At 41.4% G+C, this 27,323-nt stretch overlaps 1 protein-coding gene across 1 annotated transcript in view; it reads left to right on the plus strand.

Moving 5' to 3' along the window:
- Positions 1–11,128: 11,128 nt before the first annotated feature.
- Positions 11,129–27,323, plus strand: part of CREB3L2 (cAMP responsive element binding protein 3 like 2) — a 111,952-nt gene continuing 95,757 nt past the window's right edge. The window contains exon 1 of the mRNA XM_017668152.3: positions 11,129–11,624. Coding sequence (XP_017523641.2) covers positions 11,523–11,624 — 102 coding nt within the window. The 5' untranslated portion in view covers positions 11,129–11,522. The remainder of the gene's footprint in view (positions 11,625–27,323) is intronic.

A 27,323-nucleotide genomic window follows, 5' to 3' on the forward strand; every position in this document is an offset into this window, starting at 1 on the left:
CAATATTTTTTAATTTATTGAGGCTCTTTTTCTGTCCTAATATGTGACCTACTCTGGAGAATGTTCCATGTGCACTTGAGAAGAGTGTGTATCCTGCTGCTCTTGAGTGGAATGTTCTATAAATGTATGTTAAGTCCTTCTGGTCTAATGTGTCTTTCAATGTCTCTGTTTCCTTATTTATTTTCTGTGTGGATGATCTGTTGATGTAAGTGGGGTATTTTAAAAAAACCCTCATATTGTTGTGTTTCTGTCTATTTCTCCTTTTACGTCTGTTAGTATTTGTTTTGTATATTTAGGTGCCCCTATGTTGGGTGCATAGATATTTACAATTGTTATATCCTCTTTTGGAATGATCTCCTTATCATTATATAATATCCTTCTTGGTCTCATTACTTTCTTTGTTTTGAAGTCTATTTTTTCTGATGTAAATACTTGTACTCCTGTTTTTTTCTCTCCCTTTTATTTGCATGAGATATCCTTTTACATCTCTTCACTTTTAGTCTATATATATATATCTTTGGGTCTGAAATGAGTCTTCTGTAGGCAGCATATACATAGGTCTTCCTTCTTTATCCAATCTGCGACTCTATGTCTTTTGATTGGTGCATTTAGTCCATTTACATTTAAGGTGATTATTGATAGGTAATTACTTATTGCCATTTTAGTAATTGTGTTTTGGTTCTTTTTGTAGTTCCTTTGTGTTCCTTTCTTTCTCATACTTTTGTGATTTAAGGTTTTCTTTAGTGTTATACTTGGATTCTTTAAAAAAAATTTTTTTGCATATCTATTATAGGCTATAGGTTTGTGATTTAGGTAGGTTTGTTTATATGTATTGATAGGTTGATGGATTGTTGATAACAGGGACTTACAAGAACCTGCTCCTGTATTTCTCCTAGGAGCAATGGTTCAGTATTCACTAATGCAGTGTTCGTGGAGACTTAGACCACAACTAGTGTGAGTAATGAGGATTGGCTATCTAAGCAACAGCATGGATGAAATGCAAAGACATTGTGAGCCACAGACAAGAGTATGTACTGTAGTTTACCATTTATGTCATGTTCAAGAGCAGCCAATCTATTGGAAGTCGGAAAAGTGATGACTTGGAGCATTGATTGGAAAGTTACATTTTTTTGGTTGATAGAATGTTTTTATCTTGACTTGGGAGATGGAAATTTAGATAGAACAGGAGAGCTGGTTCTGTTTAATGACTGCTTAGCTCTTCCAACCTATCACTTTGGGTTTGTTAGCGGCAATGTTCTGAAGCCACTTGGTGGCAGTGTTGTAGAAGTGACCAAAATTCTGAGTGAAACTTAAAGTTCCTGTTCTTTGTACTTCAGATGGTTAGTTTCAGGTTGTATCTTCCATCCGACTTTAAGTAACTTTGGTTTCCACCACTTCTCTTGTAATGTAGTGCAAACAAAATCCTAAGGTGAGGGTCTTCCACTGGTCTGAGGCAAAATTGTGGCATGGCAAAATCTATCCTCTGTCCCTTCCTCACCCCTTCAAGACATTTCAGTTCCTTACTCCTTTCAGTGTTCTACTTCTAACATCCTATCATGACACCCATTAGGTGTCAAATGTAATAGCTGGAGCTTAATCTTCCATTACTGGGAGAAGGTCACCTATAGGGAAATTCAAAAGAGAAAAGCATATTATCTTATGTCATAAAATTGATATTTCCAAAAATAAAATCTGGAAACAGGAAATGTTTGTCACTTAAGGAATAAAAAGTGCTTTATTCCATTAAAGACAAGAAAACAGGCCAAAAATGGAGTTGCTTATATAAGCCCCACATTACCAAACCAATACTTACTGTACTTTCAGCTCTCCCAGACGTGGAGTCCTAAACCAGTCAATCCAGAATCACCTGATTGGCACTAGTCAGGTAATCTGTTTGATAAATCCCTGCCATCCTTTAAAGGAAAGTAACTTTGCTATAACCAACCCACTTTTTGCCTACTATAACTTCTGACTTCTTTCTCTGTTCTGCCTTTAAAAGTCTTTCATTTTGAACAGTTCCTTGGATTTCCTCTCTTATCTGCTTGATTGGATGCTTCCTGATTTGAGTTCATTTTTTTCTCAAAGAAACTCAAAAAATTTAATGTGCCTCAGTTCATCTTTCAATGGTCCTTTTTTCAGTCAGTCATGAACAAGAATGCATTACATCTGTATTGGAGGACTTGTGGGATTGTCAGGATCTACTGTTAAGTGAGATAAGCAAAGTGCAGGGAAGTATGCATAATGTAACAATGACCATGCTCCCCCATATTATTTGTGTGCATTTGTATAGAATTTTGTGGGCATAAAGAAAGTATGGAAGGAAAACTCATAAGGTAATGTTGATGATGACTTGATAGGGTTATGGGTTGAATTATGTCTCCTGAAAAGATACACTGAAGTCAACCCCCAGTACTTGAGAATGTGACCTTATTTGGAAATAGGATCATTACAAATCTAATTAGCTAAGATAAGGTCACACTCAGCAGGGTGGGTCCTTTATTCAATGTGATTGGTATCCCTAAAGGAAGAGGTGAGAGACTGCACGCAAGGAGGAGAATGAATGCCACGTGAAGATATCGACACCTCGGGAGGATACCATGTGATGATGGAGGCAGAGGCCGGACTGATGTTTCTGCAAGCCCAGGAATGCTAAGGATCGATGGCCACCACCAGGAGCTAAAAATGTCTCTGTAGAGTCTCAAAAGGAGTATGGCCCCGCTGCACCTTGGTTTCAGACTTTTGGCTCTAGAACTGTGAGATGATTAATTTCTGTTGTTTTAAGCCATGCAGTTTGTGGTATTTTATTAGGAAATAAACTGGATTGGTCACCCATTTTGTGATGCCATCCTTTCTTGGCCTGTGCCTCCCCCTCACATAGTTCTCACTGTTTGGTGACGGAGACGTTTACAAGCCAATTGCTGCCCAGTCTCCCACATATTCTCTGGTCTACAAATTCACTTGTGAAGACTAAGTCTTCAAGGCTTGTGTCATGTATCAGCGTCAGAATATAGCTCTAGGGATGCTTTGGCTTATTATTTTACACAGATTTTTCATGTTGGCTTAGGCAGAATTTTCCTCAAGAACAATGGCAACAGGCTTGCCCTGAGCTTTTATCTCAGTTCCTGGGTTAAATGCACTGAATCTCCTGGAAAGATTCCAGTTGAGGGCAGAGAACCAAGACAATCATATCTTTCTATCACCAACTTCAATTTCCTTGATTGCGATGATATTCATTTACTCTCTAAGCCTTGAAGTCAAAGTTAATCTCTTACTCCAAGAAAGCCTGAGAAACACCAGACTGGAACACACCTGACTTTTTGCTGTTGGGTTCCACATCTTCATACCTGAAGTGAACATGCTATTTTCCTCCCCTAACCATCAGTCTAGGAAAATAGTGAGTGGCAAGATTCTACTTCTTTATTTAAGAGAGTTTTATATCTCGAAAATGTGGACATGGTGTGTCTGGAATTCACCAGGTTATGTAACAAATCCTGTGGATAAGCAGAAGGAATTGTAGGATATAAACAAGGAAAATGCAGCATGTTAATATTTGTTGAACAGTCAAATCAAAAGCATGTGGATGCATGGGGCCGTGACATATTTATTGGAAGATGGATTCTGCTTTCATGATTTGGAAATTTGTCCAGTGCCCAGTTCTACATACAATTTGTCTTAATCATTAGGATGAAGTTATAGAAAATACGTGGAGAAAATTTGTATATAGATTGTCACATGGAAAGACAGCAAATAATATTACTCCCAAAATCAGAAAAGGAATATCTTGTTGGCTCATGTATCTGATTTTAGTTTTGGGAAAATATGAACATACAGGGATCCTGAACTCACCTCCTACTGTGGACACACTGAATTTACAGCTACATAGAGAACAATTACTCTGAAAGAAACCCAAAAAGTAGCTCAGTGACTCTTCTACATTGGGTGAATGAGAAAAAAATCCACATCAAAATGGGTAGGAGAGGCTGAAGGCACAATCTTGCTGTAAACCCACACCTGATGTGGCAACGCACAATGGAAGTGAAACCACAACCCAAGCTTCTCCCTGAGGAGTGAAAGACTTGAACCCCACACTGGCACCCCAGTTTTTGAGACCTGCACTGGAGAGAAGAACTCCCCAAACATTTAGCTTTGAAAGCCAATGGGGCTTGCATCCACAAGACCCACAAGGCTATAGCAAACTGTGAAGTGGTTCTTAGAGGACTCATATGGACACATCTGGCCATTCTCCAGGGCCCAGTGCAAAAGCACCTAACTGAAACACATCAGGTCTTTCTGGGAAAGAGGCCTATTTGCTTATCTGAAAGCTTTGGAATGAGGGGAAGACATTTAAATTAATATTCATCTAGGGGCCTACTGAAATACTTTCTAGAGATGGAGGCCAGCAGGAACCATATTTCTGTTCTCCCTATGCCTCACTCCAGGTTGCCAGTATCTCCTGCAAAGGAGCTTGTGAATTTGTCTGGCTCCCTAATTTTTTTGTAGCCGGTGCCCAGGAGACACCTCTTAATCGTCTGGCTCTGTTGGCCAGTGGGGCTTATACTCACTGGTCTCACAGGACTATACCAAATGGAGAAAGAGTTCTTAACAGGGTAACCACCTTTGCCCACCTACTGCCTCCAAAGAGGGCATGGTGCAAAAACAGTAGACTGAGACACACCTCAGTCTTTCTATGAAAAAGGCCTAGTTTACCTTCATAGCTGTGGCTGAGAAGCAGGTTTTTAATTATACACATCTAGGAACTTACTACAATCCTCTCCAGAAACCAGAAAGGCCAGTAGTAGTGCCATCTTCATGCTTTCTTCTGCCCCACCCCAGGTTATCAGTGTCTCTGAGCAACGAGCTTGTGCACATCTGGTGTACTCACTTTTGTGGCTGCTGCCCAGAGAACACATCTCTTAGTAGCCTGGTTCTGGTGGCTAGTGGGGCTTGTGTTCATGGGTTCAATGGGATGGTAGCAAAGAAATGGTTCTTCACTGGTTATCACACCAGGGCTCAGAGAAGAGGAAACAGAAGAAATGCTCATTTCCCAGTTTTTCCGTGAAAGCATTGTATTTGCATACTTTAAAAGCTGCTTCCTGAGGGCCTGGATTCCAGAGACCTTAAATCTAGGTGCTGAGTGGGATCCTCCCCTTTGGAACACTGACAGGTCATGGCACACCAGAAAGAATAAAGTACACTGTTTGGACAAAGTTTCAAAGAATACAGAGCTACGGCAGAGTTGAACAACAACCCTCCAGTCCATCAAGACTGGAGAAGTTGGTTACAGAGAACCAGGGAAAATGAGGAAGAGGAATATGTTCCAATGAAAGAATAAGACAAAACCTCAGAAAAAGATCTTAATGAAATGGAGATACGTGATTTACTTTGCAGAGTTCAAAATAACGTTCATAAGATGATTGCTGAGCTCAGAGGAATGGATGAATGATGTGAGAATTTCAACAAAGTGATAGTATGAAGGTTAAAAAGCAAAGTAGTAAAAGTAACCCAAACTACAATAAATTGCTAATGGATACACAAGATTAAAAGATGTAAATTGTGACATCAAAAACATAAATTGTGTGTATGTGTGAGGACTAAAAATCTAGAGGTCTAGAGTGCATTCAAACTTAAGTTGTTATCAACTTAAAACAGACTATTATAAACACAGGTGTTTTAGGTAAGCATTATAGTGGCCACAAAGCAGAAGCCTTATAGTAGATACACAAAAGATAAAGAGAAAGGAATCTAAGCATAACACTACAGCAAATTATGAAACTATAAAGGAAGAGAATAAGAGAAGAAAGGAACAAAGAAATTACAAAATAACCAAAAAACAAACCAACAAAATGGCAATAAGTACATACCTATCAATAATTACTTTTAAGTGTGGAAGGAATAAATTCTCCTATGAAAAGACATAGAGTGGCTGACTGGATACAAAAACATGACCCATTTATATGACCTATCTACACAAGAGACTCACTTCAGATGTAAGGAACAATTATAGGCCAACAAATTGGATAACCAAGAAGTAATGGGCAAATTCCTAGAAACATATAATCTCCCAAGGCTGAATCATAAAGAGAAAATCTGAAAAAGCTGGCTACTAGTAAGGAGACTGAATCAGTAATCAAAACCTCTTAACAAACAGAAGTCCAGAACTAGGTGGCTTCATGGTTGACTTCTACTAAACATTTAAATTAGAATTAATGTCAATCCTTAAACTTTTCCAGAGAATAGAAAGGATGGAACAATCCAAACTGAATTTCCAGGTCAGCATTTCTCTGGTAGGTATCAAAGCCAAACAAGGACACAAGAAAAGAAAATGACAGGCAATATCCCTGAATGAATATAGATGTAGAAATCCTCAATAAAACATTAGCAAACCAAACGTAACAATACATTAAAAGGATAATACACCATGACCAAGTAAGCTTATTCCAGAGATGCTAGGATGGTTCAACAATTATCTACAAATCAATCAATGTAATACATCTCAGTAACAAAATGAAGGATTAAAATAAAATCATATGATCATCTCAACAGATGCAGAAAAACATTTGGCAAAACTCAACATCCATTTATGATAAAAACTCTCAACAAAGTGGATATAGAGGTAATGCACCTCAATATAATAAAAACCATATATGACAAGTCCACAGCTAAGATCATATTCAATGGTGAAAAGCTGAAACTTACCCTCTAAGATCAGGAACAAAACAGGGATGCTCACTTTCACTTTTACTCAAAATAGTATTGGAAGTCCTAGCCAGAACAACAGATACATGAAAAGAAATAAAAGGCATCCAGATAATAAAGGAAGAAGTAAAACTGTCACTATTTGCAGAAGTAAAATGGTCAGAAGAAATAAAACTGTCACAATTTGCAGAAGACATGATAGTATATATAGAAAACCCTAAAGACTTCACCAAAAAAACAATTAAGAGCTAATATATGAATTCAGTAAAGTTGCAAGATACAAAAACCAATATACAAAATCTATTGCATTTCTAAATACTAATAATGCAATGTGAGAAAGGGAAATTAAGAAAATAATCCCATATACATCAAAAAGAATAAAATACCTAGGAATAAATTTAACCAAGGAAGAAAAAGACCTGTACACTGAAAACTGTATGCCACTGATGAAAGAAATAGAAGAAGATACAAATAAAGGGAAAGATATTCCATGTTCATGGATCCTAAAATTTGTATGGAAGCACAAAAGACCCTAGATAGCTAAAGCAATCTTGAGAAAGAACAAAGCTGGAGGTATCATGCTTCCAGAGTTTAAGCTACATTAAAAAGGTAAAGTAGTTAAAACAGAACAGTATTGGCATAAAAACGACACACAGGTCAATGGAATAGCACATGGAACCCAGACGTACATCCACGCTTATGTAGCCAATTAATTTATGACAAAGGAGTCAAGGATATACAATAGGGAAAGGACAGCCTCTTTAATAAACAGTGTTGGGAAAACTGGACAGCCACATGCAAAAGAGTGAAACTGGAGCACTATCTTATACTACACACAAAAATGGACTCAAAATGGATTAAAGTTTTGAATAGAAGACCTGAAATCTTTAAACTCCTAGAAGAAAACATAGGCAATAAGCTTCTTGATGTTGGTCTTGGTGATGATTTTTTATATTTAACATGAAAACCATGGGCAACAAAACTAAAAATAAGGCAGATTACATTAAACTAAAAAGCTTTTCTGCAGCAAAGGAAATAATCCACAAAATGAAAAGGCAACCTACCAGTTGTGAGAAAATATTTGCGAATTATATGTCTGACATGGATTTAATATGCAAAATATATAAAGAACTCATATAATTTTATAGCAACAAACCAAACAATTAAAATACGGGCTGTGGATCGGAACAGACATTTTTCCCAAAGAAGACACACAGATGGCCAACATGTGCATGAAAAGGTGCTCAACATAACAGATCATGAGGGAAATGCAATCAAAACTACAATGAGATATCACCTCACTCTTGTTCGAATGGCTATTATAAAAAAGACAAGAAATAAGAAGTTGGTAAGGATGTGGAGAAAAGGGAACCCTTGTGTACTTTTGGTTGAGAGTATAAATTGATGTGGCCACCATGGAAAACAGTACGCAGATCCCTAAGAAAAAAAAATACCAAATGATACAGCAAATCCACCCTGGGGTATCTATCTGAAGGAAATGAAAACACTAAATCAAAAAGATATCTACATCCCCATTTTCACTGAAGCATATTTACACTAGACAAGACATGGAAGCAACCCAAGTGTCCATCAACAGATGAATGGATAAAGAAAATGCCCATGCTAATGACATCACGCTAAGTGAAATAAGTGAGACAGAGAGACAAATACTGTATTCTCTCACTTAACACATGGAGTATACAAACAAAAACAAAAAAACCTGAACTTGTAGGTACAGAGAACAGATGAGTGGTTGCCAGAAGCAGGGAGTGGGGAGGTGAGTGAAATGTTGGGGATGAAGGGTATCAAAAGTCAAAAACATCCAGTTATGAAACAACAAAGTCCTGGGGATGTAATGTACAGCATGCTTATTAAAACTAGATGTTGTGGTGCTCACTTTGCCGTCTACACAAATATCAAATTATGTTGTACCCCTGAAACTAATATAGTGTTAGGTGTCAATTGTATCTCAAAAAAGAAAAGAAAAGAACAGACAGGAGAGCAAGTGCTGCTCCTTTTTAATTCCTTTAAATTAAAAGATGCCAGATGAGCTGGAATAAAAAGTCAACTGAATTGCTAAGTCCTCAGAATAAGAGGTGAGGGGACAGACTCTAGACTCAAGGTGTAGAAGGAGAAATGTACTGGTGAAGAGTGTTGTGTACGCTGAATGGGAGCAGGATACAGGAAACAAAGGAGGCTGAAGAAACAGCATTAGGGATTGTGACGTTATGATTGGAAGGCAGATAAATCAAGTCAGCATTTAGGGTACCAATTATTATATTATTTATTCTATGAAGGAAAGTCCTAGTGGCTTAAAACAACATACATTAATTTCCCTTAGTTTCTGAGGGCCACGAATCTGGGTGCAGCTTAGCTGAGTCCTCTGGCTCCACGTCTGTCCCAGTGCTGCAGTCATCACAGGGCTGGACTTGGGAGGGTCTGCTTCCACACTTGCTCACATGCCTGTTAGGAGGACTCAGGTGCTAATGGGTTGTTGGACTGAGGGTTCAGTTCCTTGTTGGCTGTTGGCTGGACACCGTCCTCAGTTCCTTGCTCTACGGGCCTCTCCATGGTGCAGCCCACAGCATGGCAGCCAGTTTTCCTCAGAGCGAGCAAGGAGGAGAGCAGGAGGAAGTCAGGAACCAGAATCTCTTTTGGCGGCCCATCACTTTTCCATATTCTGTTTGTTAGAAGGAAGTCCCCAAGTCCAGCCCACACTCATGGAGGGAAGCACATGAGGGTGTGTAAACCAGGAGCTAGGATCACTCGCGCCATCTCAGAAACTGCCTACCATATGGGCCATAACCTGTAGCTGACTTTGTCCAGAGCAGAAACGTTTGACAGGTAAATGTTTGTATTTCATTACTCAGGGGGTCTGTGCCTGTTTCTTACCTCACTTGCTCACCTTGAGTGTTATGCTAAAAAAAATAGGAAAGGTCTTTAGACATTGAAAAGGTGACCTAGGAGAAGGGTGTGATGAAGGAGGTAACAGATTGGAAAATAAAAACCAAGGATCAAGAGAAAAATGAGAACCTATTATATGAGGAAAGGTGTGTGGGCGTAAATTAGAATTTCTACTTAAGCACTAAAATATTCTAAAAAGACTCAAGAGATAGGACGAGACAAATGGAATTTACATATTATTTTTATAAATTTTAAGTTCTGCTTAAAGAAAACATAGAGTTCCAAGACATCTGACTGACCCTGCCCACCAAAAAATATTTGCAGAGTGGATAAAATAATAACTAACACCTGAATGTACCATTGTAAGAAACTCCTAGAGACAATCGCTTAAGACTCTTTTACATTTAAAATGAGCAAACTGTATATCCAAGGACTTTATTTCCTTAAAAGGAGGAGTCGAAAAGAGGAACAGAAATCACAATGTTGGGGAAAATACTTCGATGATATCTCCCCTAATCTAGGCAGGCTCCTGCCCCTTTCCCATCACTTACTGCCTGGCACACCATGCTGCCCCGCACTGGCCTCTCCATCAGCCAGCAACACACCACCTCGCCACACCTCATTTCATTCATCAGTGTGCTCAGATGTCACCTTCCCAGAAAGAACACCCCTGACTGCTCTCTAAAATAGCACTGACCCGTTCCATCATTTTACCTTCTATTTTTCTTTACAGCAGTTACAAGTTACCAAAATTATATTATGCCTTTATTTCCTTACTTCTTGACTCCTTCACTGAGATAAAAGCTCTTACGAGTTCAAGGCCTTTAGCTCACTGCTCCAGGACCTGGAAAAGCAAGCATTGGCTGTGGGTAGAGTATGTTGAGTAACAGAAGAAAACAGAATCAGTGAAGCCCATAAAAAACATGTCAACATGAGAGCGTTAACAGAGAGGGCCAAAAATGTGAAGACCGAGCAATGTCAATTTGTTAGAATTGTGCTAATGCCAATTCATGCACAATGGGGACTGTTTACATTTGTAATATGTAATTCATTTTTTAAAAATCCCAAAAGACCCAAATGAGCTAATGTACTTGAAAATATTTAAGGCAGCATATAAACCCGCCCGCACAGCAACTCTCCTCCTCCTGGTTTGCACCCTAGTTTCTGTGGCGTCTCAGCAAGGCGACGGAGTTTACCCTCCCCCTTTAATAAAAGTGTATTCTTGTCCCTATCTGATTGGCTGTCTCTCCCAGGTCCCCTTTATCACTAGCAGAGGCCCCAGTCCCTCACGCCTGATCGCAAGCACTCCATTGGTCCGCTGCCTCAGAGATCCGCAGCTGGGCGGGACACGTCCCCCGCTGACGTCAAGGGCGCTCCCCGCCCACATTCCAAAACCTGGCGGGGGGAGTGGGCGGGTTGCCGCTGCTCTTGCCTCTGGGGACGGGAACAGAGCGGAGAGCAGACTTCTGATTGGGTAGAACGGGCGATGTGCGTATCCGATTGGTCAATGCCCTGGACGGAGGTGGAGTTGTAGCTGCGTCCTGGAGCAGAGCGGAGGAGCTCTGGGGAGTCTCAAAAGTTTGTGTCTGAAGCTGTAGTGGCAAATTGGCTTATTGCGAAAGGATTTTCTTGAGATGAGAGCAGACCTGTCTTTATTTCGGATGCACATCCTGCTGTAACCCCTTCACCCTTCGGCCGGATCCCTGGACAGCCTGTCTCCCCCGGAGATTCCCAGATCTCCGAGGACGCCGGACGCGAGCAGTTGGCAGCTCTCTCAGGCAGAGAGCAGCGGACGTTTTCCTTTCCAAGTGTATAAGCTACACACACACGCACACCCGCCGAGCCAGATCTCGTCTCCGAGGCGGCCGTGCCCCCTACCCTCCCGCCCTCAGCATCCTCGGCCCAGCGCGCCTCAGACCGCCATGGAGGTGCTGGAGAGCGGGGAACAGAGCGTCCTGCAGTGGGACCGCAAGCTGAGCGAGCTGTCAGAGCCCGGGGACACCGAGGCTCTCCTGTATCACACGGTGAGGACTCGGTGGGGCAGGCAAGGGGCGCCTGGAAAGGGGGAAGCGCTGTCTTCCAAGGAACAGCTTGGGACACGGAACTGGGAAGGGGAAGTGTTTGGGAAGAAGAATGCCTAGAATGAAGAGATTTGGAGAGAGGTGTGAGTTTTTTATCTGAACATGTAGGTCTGGGCAGATGGCCCTTTTAAACTTTTCATAAGAGTAATGACACTTTGCATTCCTATAGCAACCTGCACTATTTTCCCCCGAGGCCTTTTCACATCTATAATACCCTTTCCTATTGCTATGAGTACTGTAAAGCGGGACAGGGAGTAGGTGTTTGGAGAATAATATGCTTCTATTTAGTTTGCTAATTTTTGTGGGAAGGTTTTTTAAAAAAGAAACAAAATAATGTAGGATTTTCTGGCCTTCGCTGTCATATTCTCTCTTTCTCCCTTTACTTTCTTATTTATATTTCAAGATAAATATATGCAACCTGCGTGTGCGTGTGTGTATGTGTTGGAAAGGTCCCTTCACATTAGAAGGAAGACTACTTTATTTGGCTTCTTTAACTGTCCAGCCAGGAAATTTGCTTCCTCCCTCTTCAGAGGAAAGATCAGCAGAAGAGTATGGAAAATCTGAGGCCGCTGCATATTTCCGAAAGGCTTTGGCCAAGGTGGGACAGCTCACTAGTTCCTTGTTCAGTCTTATCCTCAGAGACCTGTTTGGGGCTTAAGTCATCACAGAGGATACACATCTTTTAAAGTTTTCAATTTAAGTCTTTTAATATTAAATTTGCAAAATGTAAGTTTGTTTCCAACAGCCAGCACTGATAATATAACTTAATGTGAGGTCTCTTTGTTTCTTTTTTATAAATGCAGAAGTTTGTAATTAGGGAGGGAGAGACCACTAAAGAGAAAAGGAGAGGCTTGACTGTTTCCACTTCACGATTCTTTTAATGGGGTCTGTACCAGCATATTTGAAACTTTTGCAAAATGGCCCGCAGGCTCCACCTCTTTGGCCTTTGCCTCTGGCTGACGTTATTTTATTTTGGGTAAAGGGATGAGGGCCCCCCTGTGTTTCCCACCAAAGTGTTTGCGGTGGCTGAGAATGGCTTGTTTAAAAAAAAATACAGAGTGCAGGAATGAGAGGGAGTGGTAGTTCATGCTGGGGCAAATGCCAGATGAGTTTTGCGATCTGCCAGGATTTGCAAACCGAGCCTGCTCCCCAGGAGACCGTGTGGGCTGCATTTGGACTGGGGACCAGATGTGTTTCCTGCTGTCTGTACAGAACATAGAGTGTGCTGGCCCTCAGTTATCTTCTGATAATTGGTGCTCCCGATGTGTCTACTGATGCAGGTTGCATTGAACCATTTGAGAGGGGCAGCTTTTCTCTTTTGTTCCTAACCATGCTGTAAAAATGTCACCCAGCAGCTGTACGCCACAGCTTTGGGGTTGTCTTTAAGCTGGGGGGATGACTTATGCAAGGGGTCTACATTCCCGTTCTTTGTCCTTGTGACTTGCATTTGCCTGAGATCACGGGCCAGGGTTTCAGATGCTATTACCTGTGACTCTGACATCAACTCCAGGCAGAACACCTTGGACTGGCTCTAGTTAACATCTTTATACACAGTTTCACTAGCAGAGACCTTCCATTCCTCTTGGTATTAAGGGCTCAGTTTTTCTATGTTATTGATGTGAAGCAGTGATACATGGTTACTTTTCTTCTGATTTTATATTTTTAAGAATAACTTTTATTCTTACCATTTAGGAATGTGTTTTTCTTCTGGGCATTTGCTCATATAAAATGCTACTCATTATTGCTGCAAGACATTGCCAACAAACTGTGTATATGAATTAGCATTGAAAGAGGTATTGGATTTAGTAGCACAGATGACTGGATTATATTCCTTCTAAACTAAGGGGAGTTTTGCAGAGATTTGAAAATAGATAACTTTCCCATCTGGTTCTTAAACTCTGTTGGGTATCCAGTTGCAAAGCTGGTTATTATTGCCATTCTCCCATCATGTGGAATGGTCTGACCTTCAGGTCTAAATACGGATTTAGTTACCACATGCATGACTGCTAATGCCCTGTTTCAGCAAACCTGTCACCTAACTGATTTTAAAAACATAGCAGGTTCAATTTGCCTGAGGCTGGGATTGCCGTGGCTCTCAGCTTCCTTCTGTGAGCCATCAGAAGCAATATTGTACAGGTTTGGTTAGGTATGAAGAAGACTTCTTGGTCCAGAAAAACAAAGGCTTAGAGGAGACAGGTTCAAAGACTACAAAATAATGAGGCCCATATATAGAGTGAATATGGACTTTCTCATATGATCCTAAATTGGTAGAGCTTTGAGCTTCCTCTTGAAGCTTGAAAGATAGTTCCCATAAAATGATAAATCTTATTTTAAATCATGAATACTGCTTTTATGAAAGCTGTCACTTCTAGAGCGGATACAGTCTAAAAGTGTGTTCAGAAAAGATGGCAGATCTAAAAATGAGGAGTATGTCTCTTCGGTTTGAAATCATTGTGAGAAACCTCGTCCCTTCCTCTAAACCTTGCCAAATGTTGAACATTTCTAACATATATGTTGTGTTCCTGTAAGATTCTATGCAATTACATATCTGGGACTTTGCCGTGGGATTTTGCAATTTAAAGAGCAAAACAGTCTATGAATTTTGTCTGTGTGTACTATATATGCACAGATTATATCTGGAAGGCTGCTCAAGAAATGGGTTGTTTCTGGGGACTTGAGGGACTGGACATCAAGAGAGGGAAGGAGAAAGAGTGAACTATTTACATGCTATGTCTTTTGTGTCCCGAATGTATTTAGAAAATGAAAAATTCCAACTTAAAGGCACCATGTAAAACCGGATTAGATGTGATATTAGCCTGAGTTTCCTCGGGGATCAATGTTCTGTTAAAGCTCCACACCACTCCAGTCAGTGGGGCCTCGTGTGAAGAAGGAAATGCAGGGGGGCTCTCAGGGTGGAGGATTAACAGAGGGTTTGTATATATCGTGGTAACTTTCTTACAGTCTTGGTAACTCACTTTAGCAATCTGGAAAATAGGGATATTTATCAATTTTTGAAACAATTTGATCTTTTTAAAAGTATGCAATAGGAACTACTAAGTCTTTGCAATGATAACAGAAGTTCTGCTTGTTTTCAGTGCTACAGTCATATAAATCCAGTGCTTTGTAAAATTATTTGGTGGTTGTGCTACTAAAATTTGATATCCAGTGGTTTTTAAAGTGAAATGACTGATCCCAGACGGTGGTAGGTAGAGAGTTACAGGAATGTTCAGCCAGTCTGGTGTCCTGATGTGAAGGCCATCTGGCTTCTGCATCTATGACTGATTGCCAGGTTGAGTTGGCTAGTCTCACAGGTTGATGGTTTGCCTGCCTCCTGGCTGGCACAGAGACTGATACAGCTCCAATGGGGTGTTGATGCATTTGGGTTGATTGAGCTGCCATTCTACCTTGGTGGCATCTCCTCTTGTCAGACCCTGGCTAGGTTCTGAGGGGAAACCTGGGTTCTTGTGGCTTGAGAATATCGTTACGTATGGTCACCTGACCTCCACAGATTGAATAAAGGCAATGAGTTCTGGTAGGAGGATTGCACAGTAGTAGATATCTTGTCGGCAAGGCCCTTGCTTCACCTTCATTCACCTTCATGCTTTTTATGTTTCCCTTCTTTCTTGGGTTCTAAGTGCTCACTGTAATGATAGTCTCTTTCCAACACCCCCCATCTTAAATTTTGCTCTCAGGAAAGATTTGATGAGCTTACACTGAAAATTTAATGTCAGTAAGGCTTAACAAATGACCCCTCAATGGGCATTTACATTTAACAATAATTACTTCAGCTCAGAAGGGTCAATCTCTTCAGTGGGGTAAAGCCCTCACTGCCCTTCAAGTATTCCATACATGTGGCTCTTACACTTAAGGTGGCCCTGCACAAGTGTTGATAATTTATCCATGATCTGAAGGATTGGCTTGGTGAAGTTTGTTTGACCCATTAGAGTATTCTCTCTGAAGTTGCTCTCATTGTATTAACATGGGTTGGGGGAAGGTGGACTTGGGCATGGGTAGTATTGTTTGGTACTTGCCCTTTTTCTTGAAAGATCTCTGAATGATAATGTTCTATGGAAGCAGGGAGGTCTAATATGAAGTTGCTCTTTCAAGAGAAATGAAGTACAGCATTTAGATTAATAATTTTGAGTTAAATTATAATGTTAGCAGCTGCAAGGAACTGAACACAGACTCAGATTGCTTATACAATAAGTAAATTATTGTGTTGTGTTACAAAAGCCTAGAAGTTTGGCTCCTTGTTTGACTGATTCATCAAGTCCTCAGTGTTATCACGGACCTAGATTCCATCCATCTATATATAGAATTTATTTTCAGGTTGGATACAATCTGAAGACCGTTCACCTCCATGTGAGTTTCAGATGTTCAATTCAAAATGACAACATCCAGATGGAGAAGAGAGGTTGTGTCTTCCTGTATCCCTTTTTAGGGTGGAAGAAACTGTTTTTCAGAAGCCCACCAGCCCATTTCTCTCTGAATTTTATTGGCAAGGATTGGGTCACATGACCATTTCTAAACCAATGGCAGGAAAGGGATTTACATGCTTGGCTAGTCTTTTGGGAATGGAGAGAGATTGGCGGCTCAACCAGCACAACCATTGCAATGATCAGTGAAACAGTCTAGTTGGCAGTGTTTTCCTAGCCAAAAAGTGTGTTTGTTTAACCAATGGCTGGTTTTCTCACAACAGTGAACTAGCAAATGGAAGATGTTCTAAAATCCACAGTAATTAGCCTTGGTAGCAAAAGATCAAACCGAGTTCTGTGCCATTTCCAAAGCTCTAAGAGCATTACTCAGTTGTGTCCTAATTGCAGGAAGACTGAAAAGACAGGGATGGCCTCTCTGAAATGCGGGCAAAGGCTAGGAGGGAGGGAGTACTGCTGTGACTCAGCTCACCAGCTAGGAAATGTAGAATTAACTGTATTATCTGATCTCTCTGCATCAGGGTCAAATATCAGGGCTGGAGGTAACTAGCTGAGCCTGTAATCATGCTTCCTGTGCAAGACGAGAATGACTAGTTCCGTTTGAGCTCCACACAATCTCACATCAGCAGGTGGAAAGCTGAGTGTCATTTTTCAAAGAAACTGTTTTTCCAGTTGCATATGGCTATTCAAATATTGATAAGGCTGTGTGTGCCTGTTTGCTCTTGAACTGTCTGCCTCAGTCCATCCTGGACTCTCTGCTGACTATCTTGGGGTAAATGACCCTAGGCCTAGGTTAGGCATTTGATAGGGTTGAGGCTCTGTGGCTGCAAGATGCCTTAATTGTCCAAGTGAGTGATTTTATGAATGAGGGGAGTAATGTCCACATTCCCTTCTCTGTAGAGTCTGGATTAAAAGGAAACAATGAGACCAACAGCGTTTGGGTCAATCTTGACCTATTCCTGCTTCTCCCTTCTCATCACGTGCTCTTGGGCTTGAAGTTCTAAGTGACCTGGATTCTACCTGAATCAAATTGTGTAGGTCACACATGAGGCACATAAGAGGTGATAGTTTGTTTTATCTCTGGAGTATCTGAGGCCTAGGGAACAATAGAGATTGGTTTAGCTGGAACACAAGCTCCTTGAGGCTAAGTGGACATGTATTATCTTTTGTACACTCCCATGATGCTTAGTTAAGCCCAGATGCTCAGAGATACATAATAACTGCTCGAAGCATAATTAAGTGGAGGGAGGCAGTCTTGGAGAATGAGTAAGCTTGGTGACCTTGACCTCTTTTGTTAATACATTTTTTTTTTTTTTTTTTTTTTGAGAGGGCATCTCTCATATTTATTGATCAAATGGTTGTTAACAACAATAAAATTCACTATAGGGGGGTCAATGCTCAATGTACAATCATTAATCCATCTCAAGCCTAATTCTCGTCAGTCTCCAATCTTCTGAAGCATAACGAACAAGTTCTTACATGGTGAACGAATTCTTACAGAGTGAATAAATTCTTACATGGTGAACAGTACAAGGGCAGTCATCACAGAAACTTTCGGTTTTGATCATGCAATATGACCTATAAACCATCAGGTCAAATATGAATATTCATTTGATTTTTGTACTTGATTTATATGTTGATCCCACATTTCTCCTATTATTATTATTATTTTTATTTTTAATAAAATGCTGAAAAGGTAGGTAGATGCAAGATAAAGGTAGAAAACATAGTTTAGTGCTGTAAGAAGGCAAATGTAGATGATCAGATGATCAGGTGTGTGCCTATGGACTAAGTATTAATCCAGGCTAGACAAGGGCAGCAAGACATCCACGGATGCAGAAGATTTCTCTCAAAGCAGGGGGGGTGAGGTTCTGAGCCTCACCTCTGTTGATCCCCAAATTCTCACCTGATGGCCCCCCTGCGACTGTGCCTGTCTTAGGTTGTTCCTCCCTTGAGGAATCTTACCCGTCTCTGGCTAACCAGTCATCTTCCGGGGCCATACAGGGAAATGTAAAGTTGGTAAGTGAGAGAGAAGCCATATTGTTTGCAAAGGTTAGCTTTTTACTTCTTTGCAGATTTATGCCCTGTGGCTTCTATGCCCAGCACTTGTCTCGAGGTATCTTTACCACCTGGAGGAATTATGATACTCGGTAAATTCGATATGAGGCACGAATTCTATTTAAAGTTTGTAATTAGGAAGGAAGAAGAAAAGCTATAGATGTAGCATATGAAGGAAACTTGGGAGGATTGATTATTTCTTTGACATATCTTCTTGTATAGTACCTTAAGTATGTATAGGTTTTAAACTACTAACTAATTTGCACACACATATTGACATAATAGGAATACGGTGACATAAACAAAGCAAATCTATAATTACCAGCCATCTCCAGTGAAGCCAAGAAAACCATTTAGGCACCCTAGGCATTTGTGAAAATTTATCTATGATATGATGGATATTTTCCAACTGTACTTGAACCATCAGACAAATTAAAGCAGCCCATTTCTGGGATCTGTTCACATCCCATATGTTCTTTTAACCATAGATAGTCTATAGTCATGAGATTTTGGGGTGCTACAACTTGCACCCCTCCCAACTCCTGGTTGAGTTCCAACAGTACAGATCCAGTCAAATTCGTTGTCTCACTGTATGCACATGCCAGCCTAGACATCTCCCTCCTCCTTCTTATGGCAAGTCCAGGAGATGGTGGGCTGGATGCAGCCACAACCGCAGCATCGTCCGGATCCCTGTGGAGGCTTTTTGATGATCATCCCCCGGCACGAGTCCTCCAGAGAGTGCTGATGCCGGAAGCTCCTCCTCATATCGTATCTTAGTTCATTTTCTGGGTATCCAAGCTAGGCCTTGATCTTCTGCATAGAAACAAACAGACCCTTTGCCCACACTTTGACATGCCCTCTATACCACTGTGCAGAACTCATTGGAGGTCAGCACACAGTAACTGCTTTTTTTTTTTTTTTTTTTAATTAAGAGAAAGGAATATTATCAGAAAAGAGTACCTCCATAGCTGATCATCTGACACCCTTTAAGTGATCAACATTAAGGATATTTAAAGCATGCATTGATCTTTGATTTACCAATAGTTTTATCCTGTTAAGGAGTAATCCCCCTTTTCTTTCTTTCTTTCTTTTTTTTTTTTTAAATTTTTAATCTACACTTACCTGAAGAATACTATGTTTACTATGCTCTCCCCTATATCAGGTCCCCCCTAACAACCACATTACGGTTACTGTCCATCAGCTTAGCAAAATGTTGTAGAGTCACTACTTGTCCTCTCTGTGTTGTGCAGCCCACCCTCCCCTTTCTCCCTCCCCCCCATGCATGCTAATCTTAATACCCCCCTTCTTCTTCCCCCCCCTTATCCCTCCCTGCCCACCCATCCTCCCCAGTTCCTTTCCCTTTGGTACCTGTTAGTCCATTTTTGGGTTCTGTAATTCTGCTGCTGTTTTGTTCCTTCAGTTTTTCCTTTGTTCCTATACTCCTCAGATGAGTGAAATCATTTGGTATTTCTCTTTCTCCGCTTGGCTTATTTCACTGAGCATAATACTCTCCAGCTCCATCCATGTTGCTGCAAATGGTTGGATTTTTCCACTTCTTATGGCTGAGTAGTGTTCCATTGTGTATATGTACCACATCTTCTTTATCCATTCATCTACAGATGGACGTTTAGGTTGCTTCCAATTCTTGGCTATTGTAAATAGTGCTGCGATAAACATAGGAGTGCATCTGTCTTTCTCAAACTTGATTGCTGCGTTCTTAGGGTAAATTCCTAGGAGTGGAATTCCTGGGTCAAATGGTAGGTCTGTTTTGAGCATTTTGATGCACCTCCATACTGCTTTCCACAATGGTTGAACTAATTTACATTCCCACCAGCAGTGTAGGAGGGTTCCCCTTTCTCCACAGCCTCGCCAACATTTGTTGTTGTTTGTCTTTTGGATGGCAGCTATCCTTACTGGTGTGAGGTGATACCTCATTGTAGTTTTAATTTGCATTTCTCTGATAATTAGCGATGTGGAGCATCTTTTCATGTGTCTCTTGGCCATCTGTATTTCTTTTTTGGAGAACTTTCTGTTCAGTTCCTCTGCCCATTTTTTAATTGGGTTATTTGTTTTTTGTTTGTTGAGGCGTGTGAGCTCTTTATATATTCTGGACGTCAAGCCTTTATCAGATCTGTCATTTTCAAATATATTCTCCCATACTGTAGGGTTCCTTTTTGTTCTATTGATGGTGTCTTTCGCTGTACAGAAGCTTTTCAGCTTAATGTAGTCCCACTTGCTCATTTTTGCTGTTGTTTTCCTTGCCCGGGGAGATATGTTCAAGAAGAGATCACTCATGTTTATGTCTAAGAGGTTTTTGCCTATGTTTTTTTCCAAGAGTTTAATGGTTTCGTGACTTACATTCAGGTCTTTGATCCATTTTGAGTTTACCTTTGTATATGGGGTTAGACAATGGTCCAGTTTCATTCTCCTACATGTAGCTGTCCAGTTTTGCCAGCACCATCTGTTGAAGAGACTGTCATTTTGCCATTGTATGTCCATGGCTCCTTTATCAAATATTAATTGACCATATATGTTTGGGTTAATTTCTGGGGTCTCTAATCTGTTCCACTGGTCTGTGGCTCTGTTCTTGTGCCAGTACCAAATTGTCTTGATTACTATGGCTTTGTAGTAGAGCTTGAAGTTGGGGAGTGAGATCCCCCCTACTTTATTCTTCTTTTTCAGGATTGCTTTGGCTATTCGGGGTCTTTGGTGTTTCCATATGAATTTTTGAATTATTTGTTCCAATTCATTGAAGAATGTTGCTGGTAATTTGAGAGGGATTGCATCAAATTTGTATATTGCTTTCGGCAGGATGGCCATTTTGACGATATTAATTCTTCCTAGCCATGAGCATGGGATGAGTTTCCATTTATTAGTGTCCCCTTTAATTTCTCTTAAGAGTGACTTGTAGTTTTCAGAGTATAAGTCTTTCACTTCCTTGGTTAGGTTTATTCCTAGGTATTTTATTCTTTTTGATGCAATGGTGAATGGAATTGTTTTCCTGATTTCTCTTTCTATTGATTCGTTGTTAGTGTATAGGAAAGCTACAGATTTCTGTGTGTTGATTTTGTATCCTGCAAATTTGCTGTATTCCGATATCAGTTCTAGTAGTTTTGGAGTGGAGTCTTTAGGGTTTTTTATGTACAGTATCATATCATCTGCAAATAGTGACAGTTTAACTTCTTCTTTACCAATCTGGATTCCTTGTATTTCTTTGTTTTGTCTGATTGCCGTGGCTAGGACCTCCAGTACTATGTTAAATAACAGTGGGGAGAGTGGGCATCCCTGTCTGGTTCCCGATCTCAGTGGAAATGCTTTCAGCTTCTCGCTGTTCAGTATAATGCTGGCTGTGGGTTTATCATATATGGCCTTTATTATGTTGAGGTACTTGCCCTCTATTCCCATTTTGCTGAGAGTTTTTATCATGAATGGATGTTGAATTTTGTCAAATGCTTTTTCAGCATCTATGGAGATGATCATGTGGTTTTTGTCTTTCTTTTTGTTGATGTGGTGGATGATGTTGATGGATTTTCGAATGTTGTACCATCCTTGCATCCCTGGGATGAACCCCACTTGGTCATGGTGTATGATCCTTTTGATATACTGTTGAATTCTGTTTGCTAATATTTTATTGAGTATTTTTGCATCTACGTTCATCAGGGATATTGGTCTGTAATTTTCTTTTTTGGTGGGGTCTTTGCCTGGTTTTGGTATTAGGGTGATGTTGGCTTCATAGAATGAGTTTGGGAGTATTCCCTCTTCTTCTATTTTGTGGAACACTTTAAGGAGAATGGGTATTATGTCTTCTCTGTGTGTCTGATAAAATTCCGAGGTAAATCCGTCCGGCCCCGGGGTTTTGTTCTTGGGTAGTTTTTTGATTACTGTTTCAATTTCTTTGCTTGTAATTGGTTTGTTTAACTTTTGTGTTTCTTCCTTGGTCAGTCTTGGGAGGTTGTATTTTTCTAGGAAGTTGTCCATTTCTTCTAGGTTTTCCAGCTTGTTGGCATATAGGTTTTCATAGTAGTCTTTAATAATTCTTTGTATTTCTGTGGAGTCTGTCGTGATTTTTCCATTCTCATTTCTGATTATGTTGATTTGTGTTGACTCTCTTTTTCTCTTAATAAGTTGGGCTAGAGGCTTATCTATTTTGTTTATTTTCTCAAAGAACCAGCTCTTGGTTTCGTTGATTTTTGCTATTGTTTTATTCTTCTCAATTTTGTTTATTTCTTCTCTGATCTTTATTATGTCCCTCCTTCTGCTGACTTTAGGCCTCATTTGTTCTTCTTTTTCCAGTTTTAATAATTGTGATGTTAGACTATTCATTTGGGATTGTTCTTCCTTCTTCAAGTGTGCCTGGATTGCTATATACTTTCCTCTTAAGACTGCTTTCGCTGCATCCCACAGAAGTTGGGGCTTAGTGTTGTTGTTGTCATTTGTTTCTATATATTCCTTGATCTCTATTTTGATTTGTTCATTGATCCATTGATTATTTAGTAGCATGTTGTTAAGCCTCCATGTGTTTGTGAGCCTTTTTGTTTTCTTTGTAGAATTTATTTCTACTTTCATACCTTTGTGGTCTGAAAAATTGGTTGGTAGAATTTCAATATTGTGGAATTTACTGAGGCTCTTTTTGTGAGCTATTATGTGGTCTATTCTGGAGAATGTTCCATGTGCACTTGAGAAGAATGTATATCCTGTTGCTTTTGGATGTAAAGTTCTATAGATGTCTATTAGGTCCATCTGTTCTAGTGTGTTGTTCAGTGCCTGTGTGTCTTTACTTATTTTCTGCCCGGTGGATCTATCCTTTGGGGTGAGTGGTGTGTTGAAGTCTCCTACAATGAATGCATTGCAGTCTATTTCCCTCTTTAGTTCTGTTAGTATTTGCTTCACATATGCTGGTGCTCCTGTATTGGGTGCATATATATTTAGAATGGTTATATCCTCTTGTTGGACTAAGCCCTTTATCATTATGTAGTGGCCTTCTTTATCTCTTGTTACTTTCTTTGTTTTGAAGTCTATTTTGTCTGATATTAGTACTGCAACCCCTGCTTTCTTCTCACTGTTGTTTGCCTGAAATATGTTTTTCCATCCCTTGACTTTTAGTCTATGCTTATCTTTGGGTTTAAGGTGAGTTTCTTGTAAGCAGCATATAGATGGGTCTTGCTTTTTTATCCATTCTATTACTCTATGTCTTTTGATTGGTGCATTAAGTCCATTTACATTTAGGGTGACTATTGAAAGATATGTACTTATTGCCATTGCAGGCTTTAGATTCGTGGTTACCAAAGGTTCAAGGTTAGCTTCTTTAGTATCTTACTGCCTAACTTAGCTCGCTTATTGAGCTGTTATATACACTGTCTGGAGAGTCTTTTCTTCTCTCCCTTCTTATTCCTCCTCCTCCCTTCTTCATATGTTGTGTGTTTTGTTCTGTGCTCTTTTTAGGGGTGCTCCCATCTAGAGCAGTCCCTGTAGGATGCCCTGTAGAGGTGGTTTGTGGGAAGCAAATTCCCTCAGCTTTTGCTTATCTGGGAATTGTTTGATCCCACCATCATATTTAAATGATAGTCGTGCTGGATACAGTATCCTTGGTTCAAGGCCCTTCTGTTTCATTGCATTAAGTATATCATGCCATTCTCTTCTGGCCTGTAGGGTTTCTGTTGAGAAGTCTGATGTTAGCCTGATTGGTTTTCCTTTATAGGTGACCTTTTTCTCTCTAGCTGCCTTTAAAACTCTTTCCTTGTCCTTGATCCTTGCCATTTTAATTATTATGTGTCTTGGTGTTGTCCTCCTTGGATCCTTTCTGTTGGGGGTTCTGTATAATTCCATGGTCTTTTCGATTATTTCCTCCCCCAGTTTGGGGAAGTTTTCAGCAATTATTTCTTCAAAGACACTTTCTATCCCTTTTCCTCTTTCTTCCTCTTCTGGTATCCCTATAATACGAATGTTTTTCCTTTTGTATTGGTCACATATTTCTCTTAGTGTTGTTTCATTCCTGGAGATCCTTTTATCTCTCTCTATGTCAGCTTCTATACGTTCCTGTTCTCTGGCTTCTATTCCTTCAATGGCCTCTTGCATCTTATCCATTCTGCTTATAAATCCTTCCAGGGATTGTTTCACTTCTGTGATCTCTTTCCTGACATCTGTGATCTCCTTCCGGACTTCATCCCACTGCTCTTGCATTTTTCTCTGCATCTCATCCCACTGCTCTTGCATTTTTCTCTGCATCTCATCCCATTGCTCTTGCATTTTTTTCTGCATCTCTGTCAGCATGTTCATGATTTTTATTTGGAATTCTTTTTCAGGAGGACTAGTTAGGTCTGTCTCCTTCTCAGGTGTTGTCTCTGTGATCTTTGTCTGCCTGTAGTTTTGCCTTTTCATGGTGATAGAGATAGTCTGCAGAGCTGGTACAAGTGACCGCTGGAAGAGCTTCCCTTCTTGTTGGTTTGTAGCCTTTTCCTGGGAGAATAGCGACCTCTAGTGGCTTGTGCTGGGCAGCTGTGCGCAGACAGGGCTTCTGCTTCCTGCCCAGTTGCTTTGGGGTTTATCTCCACTGTTGCTGTGGGCTTGGCCTGGCTGGGGCTGTTCCTCCAAAATGGTGGAGCCCCGTTAGAGGGGGAGCAGCCAGGAGACTATTTATCTCCGTAAGGGGCCTCTGTGCTCCCTGCTGCCCAGGGGGTTAGAGTGCCCAGAGATCCCCAGATTCCCTGCTTCTGGTCTAAGTGACCTCTCCTGCCCCTTTAATATTTCCAAAAAGCACTCTCCAAACCAAAACAACAACAGCAACAATGAGAGAGGGAACAGAAAGGAAAAAAAAAAGAAAAAACACGCGATTTTTTTTTTTTTTCCTCAGGTGCCGGTCCCAGGCACCCGCGCACTGGTCCTGCTGCCCTGTCTCCCTAGCACCAGGGTCCCTGTCCTTTCAAGGCTTCCAAAAAGCACCCACCCACCGGTCCCGCAGGGAAGGAACGCTCAATATTCTTGGTCCTCAGGCACTGGTCCCACGCACCCGCTCACCAGTCCCGCCGCCCTGCCTCCCTAGCACCGGGGTCCCTGTCCCTTCAAGGCTTCCAAAAAGCACTTGGCAAAAAGAGAGAAAAAAAAAGGGGAAAAACGCGCGATTTCTTCCGTCCTCAGGTGCTGGTCTCAGGCACCCACCCACCAGTCCCACAGGGAAAAATGCGGGATATTCTTTGTCCTCAGGTGCCGGTCCCAGGCACCCGCTCACCAGTCCCGCCGCCCTGCCTCCCTAGCTCCGGGGTCCCTGTCCCTTTTAGGCTTCCAAAAAGCACTCGCAGAAAAGAGAAAAAAAAAAGGGGAAAAACGCGCGATTTCCTCTGTCCTCAAGTGCCGGTCTCAGGCACCCGCCCACCGGTCCCGCAGGGAAAAACGGGGGATATTCTTTGTCCTCAGGCGCCGGTCCCAGCCACCCGCTCACCAGTCCCGCCACCGTGCCTCCCTAGCACTGGGGTCCCCGTCCCTTCAAGGCTTCCAAAAAGCGCTTGCCAAAAAGAGAAAAAAAAAAAAGGGGAAAAACGCGCGACCTCCTCCGTCCTCAGGCACCGGTCTCAGGCACCCGCCCCCAGGTCTCGCAGGGAGAAACGCGGGATATTCTTTGTCCTCCGGCGCCGTTCCCAGGCAACTCCTCACCGGTCCCGCCACCCTGCCTCCCCAGCAACGGGGGCCCGTCCCTCTAAGGCTTCCAAAAAGCGCTCGCCAAAAAAAAAAAACTGCTCCGGTTTCTCTCCACCCGCCGGGAGCCGGGGGGAGGGGCGCTCGGGTCCCGCCGGGCTGGGGCTTGTATCTTACCCCCTTCACAAGGCGCTGGGTTCTTGCAGGTGTGGATGTGGTCTGGATGTTGTCCTGTGTCCTGTGGTCTCTATTTTAGGAAGATTTTTCTTTGTTATATTTTCATAGCTCTATGTGTTTTTGGGAGGAGATTTCCACTGCTCTACTCACGCCGCCATCTTGGCTCCCCCGGATCTGTTAATACATTTTTTAAACTGGATTCCTCTAAAAGTTTCTGCAAATCAGAAAATTTAGTATGAAAGTGACTTGGGTGATTTGGTATCAATATCTTTTCTTGTTTAGAGAACAAGCTGGGAGGGCAGGTGGTTGTACAATAGTCCCATTTTCCATAGAGTGGAGTTGAAGGCAGCACTGTGGAAGGGGTGGGCAGATTTGGTGTCAAGGGCGCCCGGTTCTCTGGTGACCTTGGGCAAGTTGCGTCACCTCTTTGGGTCCTGGTTTCTCCACGTTGCCTGGCTCACGTAGGTATACTTTGCACTTCTCTTGTCAAAAGTCTTCTCTCCAGGGAGAGACGTCCTAACCTCAGGACTCTGATTTTGCTCAGAAAGCACAGGGGGCCTGTAATTATTCTCTCTCATGCATCTTCATTTCCTCTCTTCCCTAGCTGCTACCTTCTACCTTCTACCTTCCCCTAACTCAGTCTTGCTTCGGCTTCCATGATGCTCTGGCAGACTTAGTTTTCCTCCTCCTCTGGCTTCCTTACTATCTGTTAAATTTGAACATTTGGAGCTTGGCCCTCTGTACTCTCTATGCTCCCCTGAGCCCCTCTATCAACTTCAGTACAGTTGGTTCTCAGATTTTTGTATGTGCTGTTTGTTGATGGCAGGTAGGAGCTCCTTGGAGTCTGACCCAAGCTTCTTCTGGGCCCTCATTGGCTATAGAACAGCTCTGGCTGGGCTTGAATCTTCATGGTGTGTTACTCTGTGAGGAACTGGGGACACTCTGATTCCTTTTATCACTGCACTCCGTTTATCTCAGGGAATTTTTGGTGACTCAGGTCTCTTGTAGTATAAACCAGTGAAAAGCTTATAAGGTCGTTACTGGCACACAGCTGCTTCTAGAGTCAGTGTCACCCACCAGATACAGGCTATGTTTTGTCTGGGCTTCGGTTTGGGAAACCCTTTGTGGTGCTATGTCTGACTTTTTCTAGGACTATGTGGAAGGTCAATACAACAGTCAGACATAACTTCTTGGATTGTGTAGCATGTATTCGTGTGGTGTGTATAGCTGCTGTCCGCTCAGTTACAATTGCCTCATGTCGAACTGCCCGCCTTTGAATTGCTCTGTTCTGGCGTAATTTATTTATCTAAACTTTACTGACATTACTGAAGAGCTTTGAATTTTT

The sequence above is a fragment of the Manis javanica genome, chromosome 6 (genome assembly GCF_040802235.1).
Source record: "Manis javanica isolate MJ-LG chromosome 6, MJ_LKY, whole genome shotgun sequence".
NCBI lineage: Eukaryota > Metazoa > Chordata > Mammalia > Pholidota > Manidae > Manis > Manis javanica.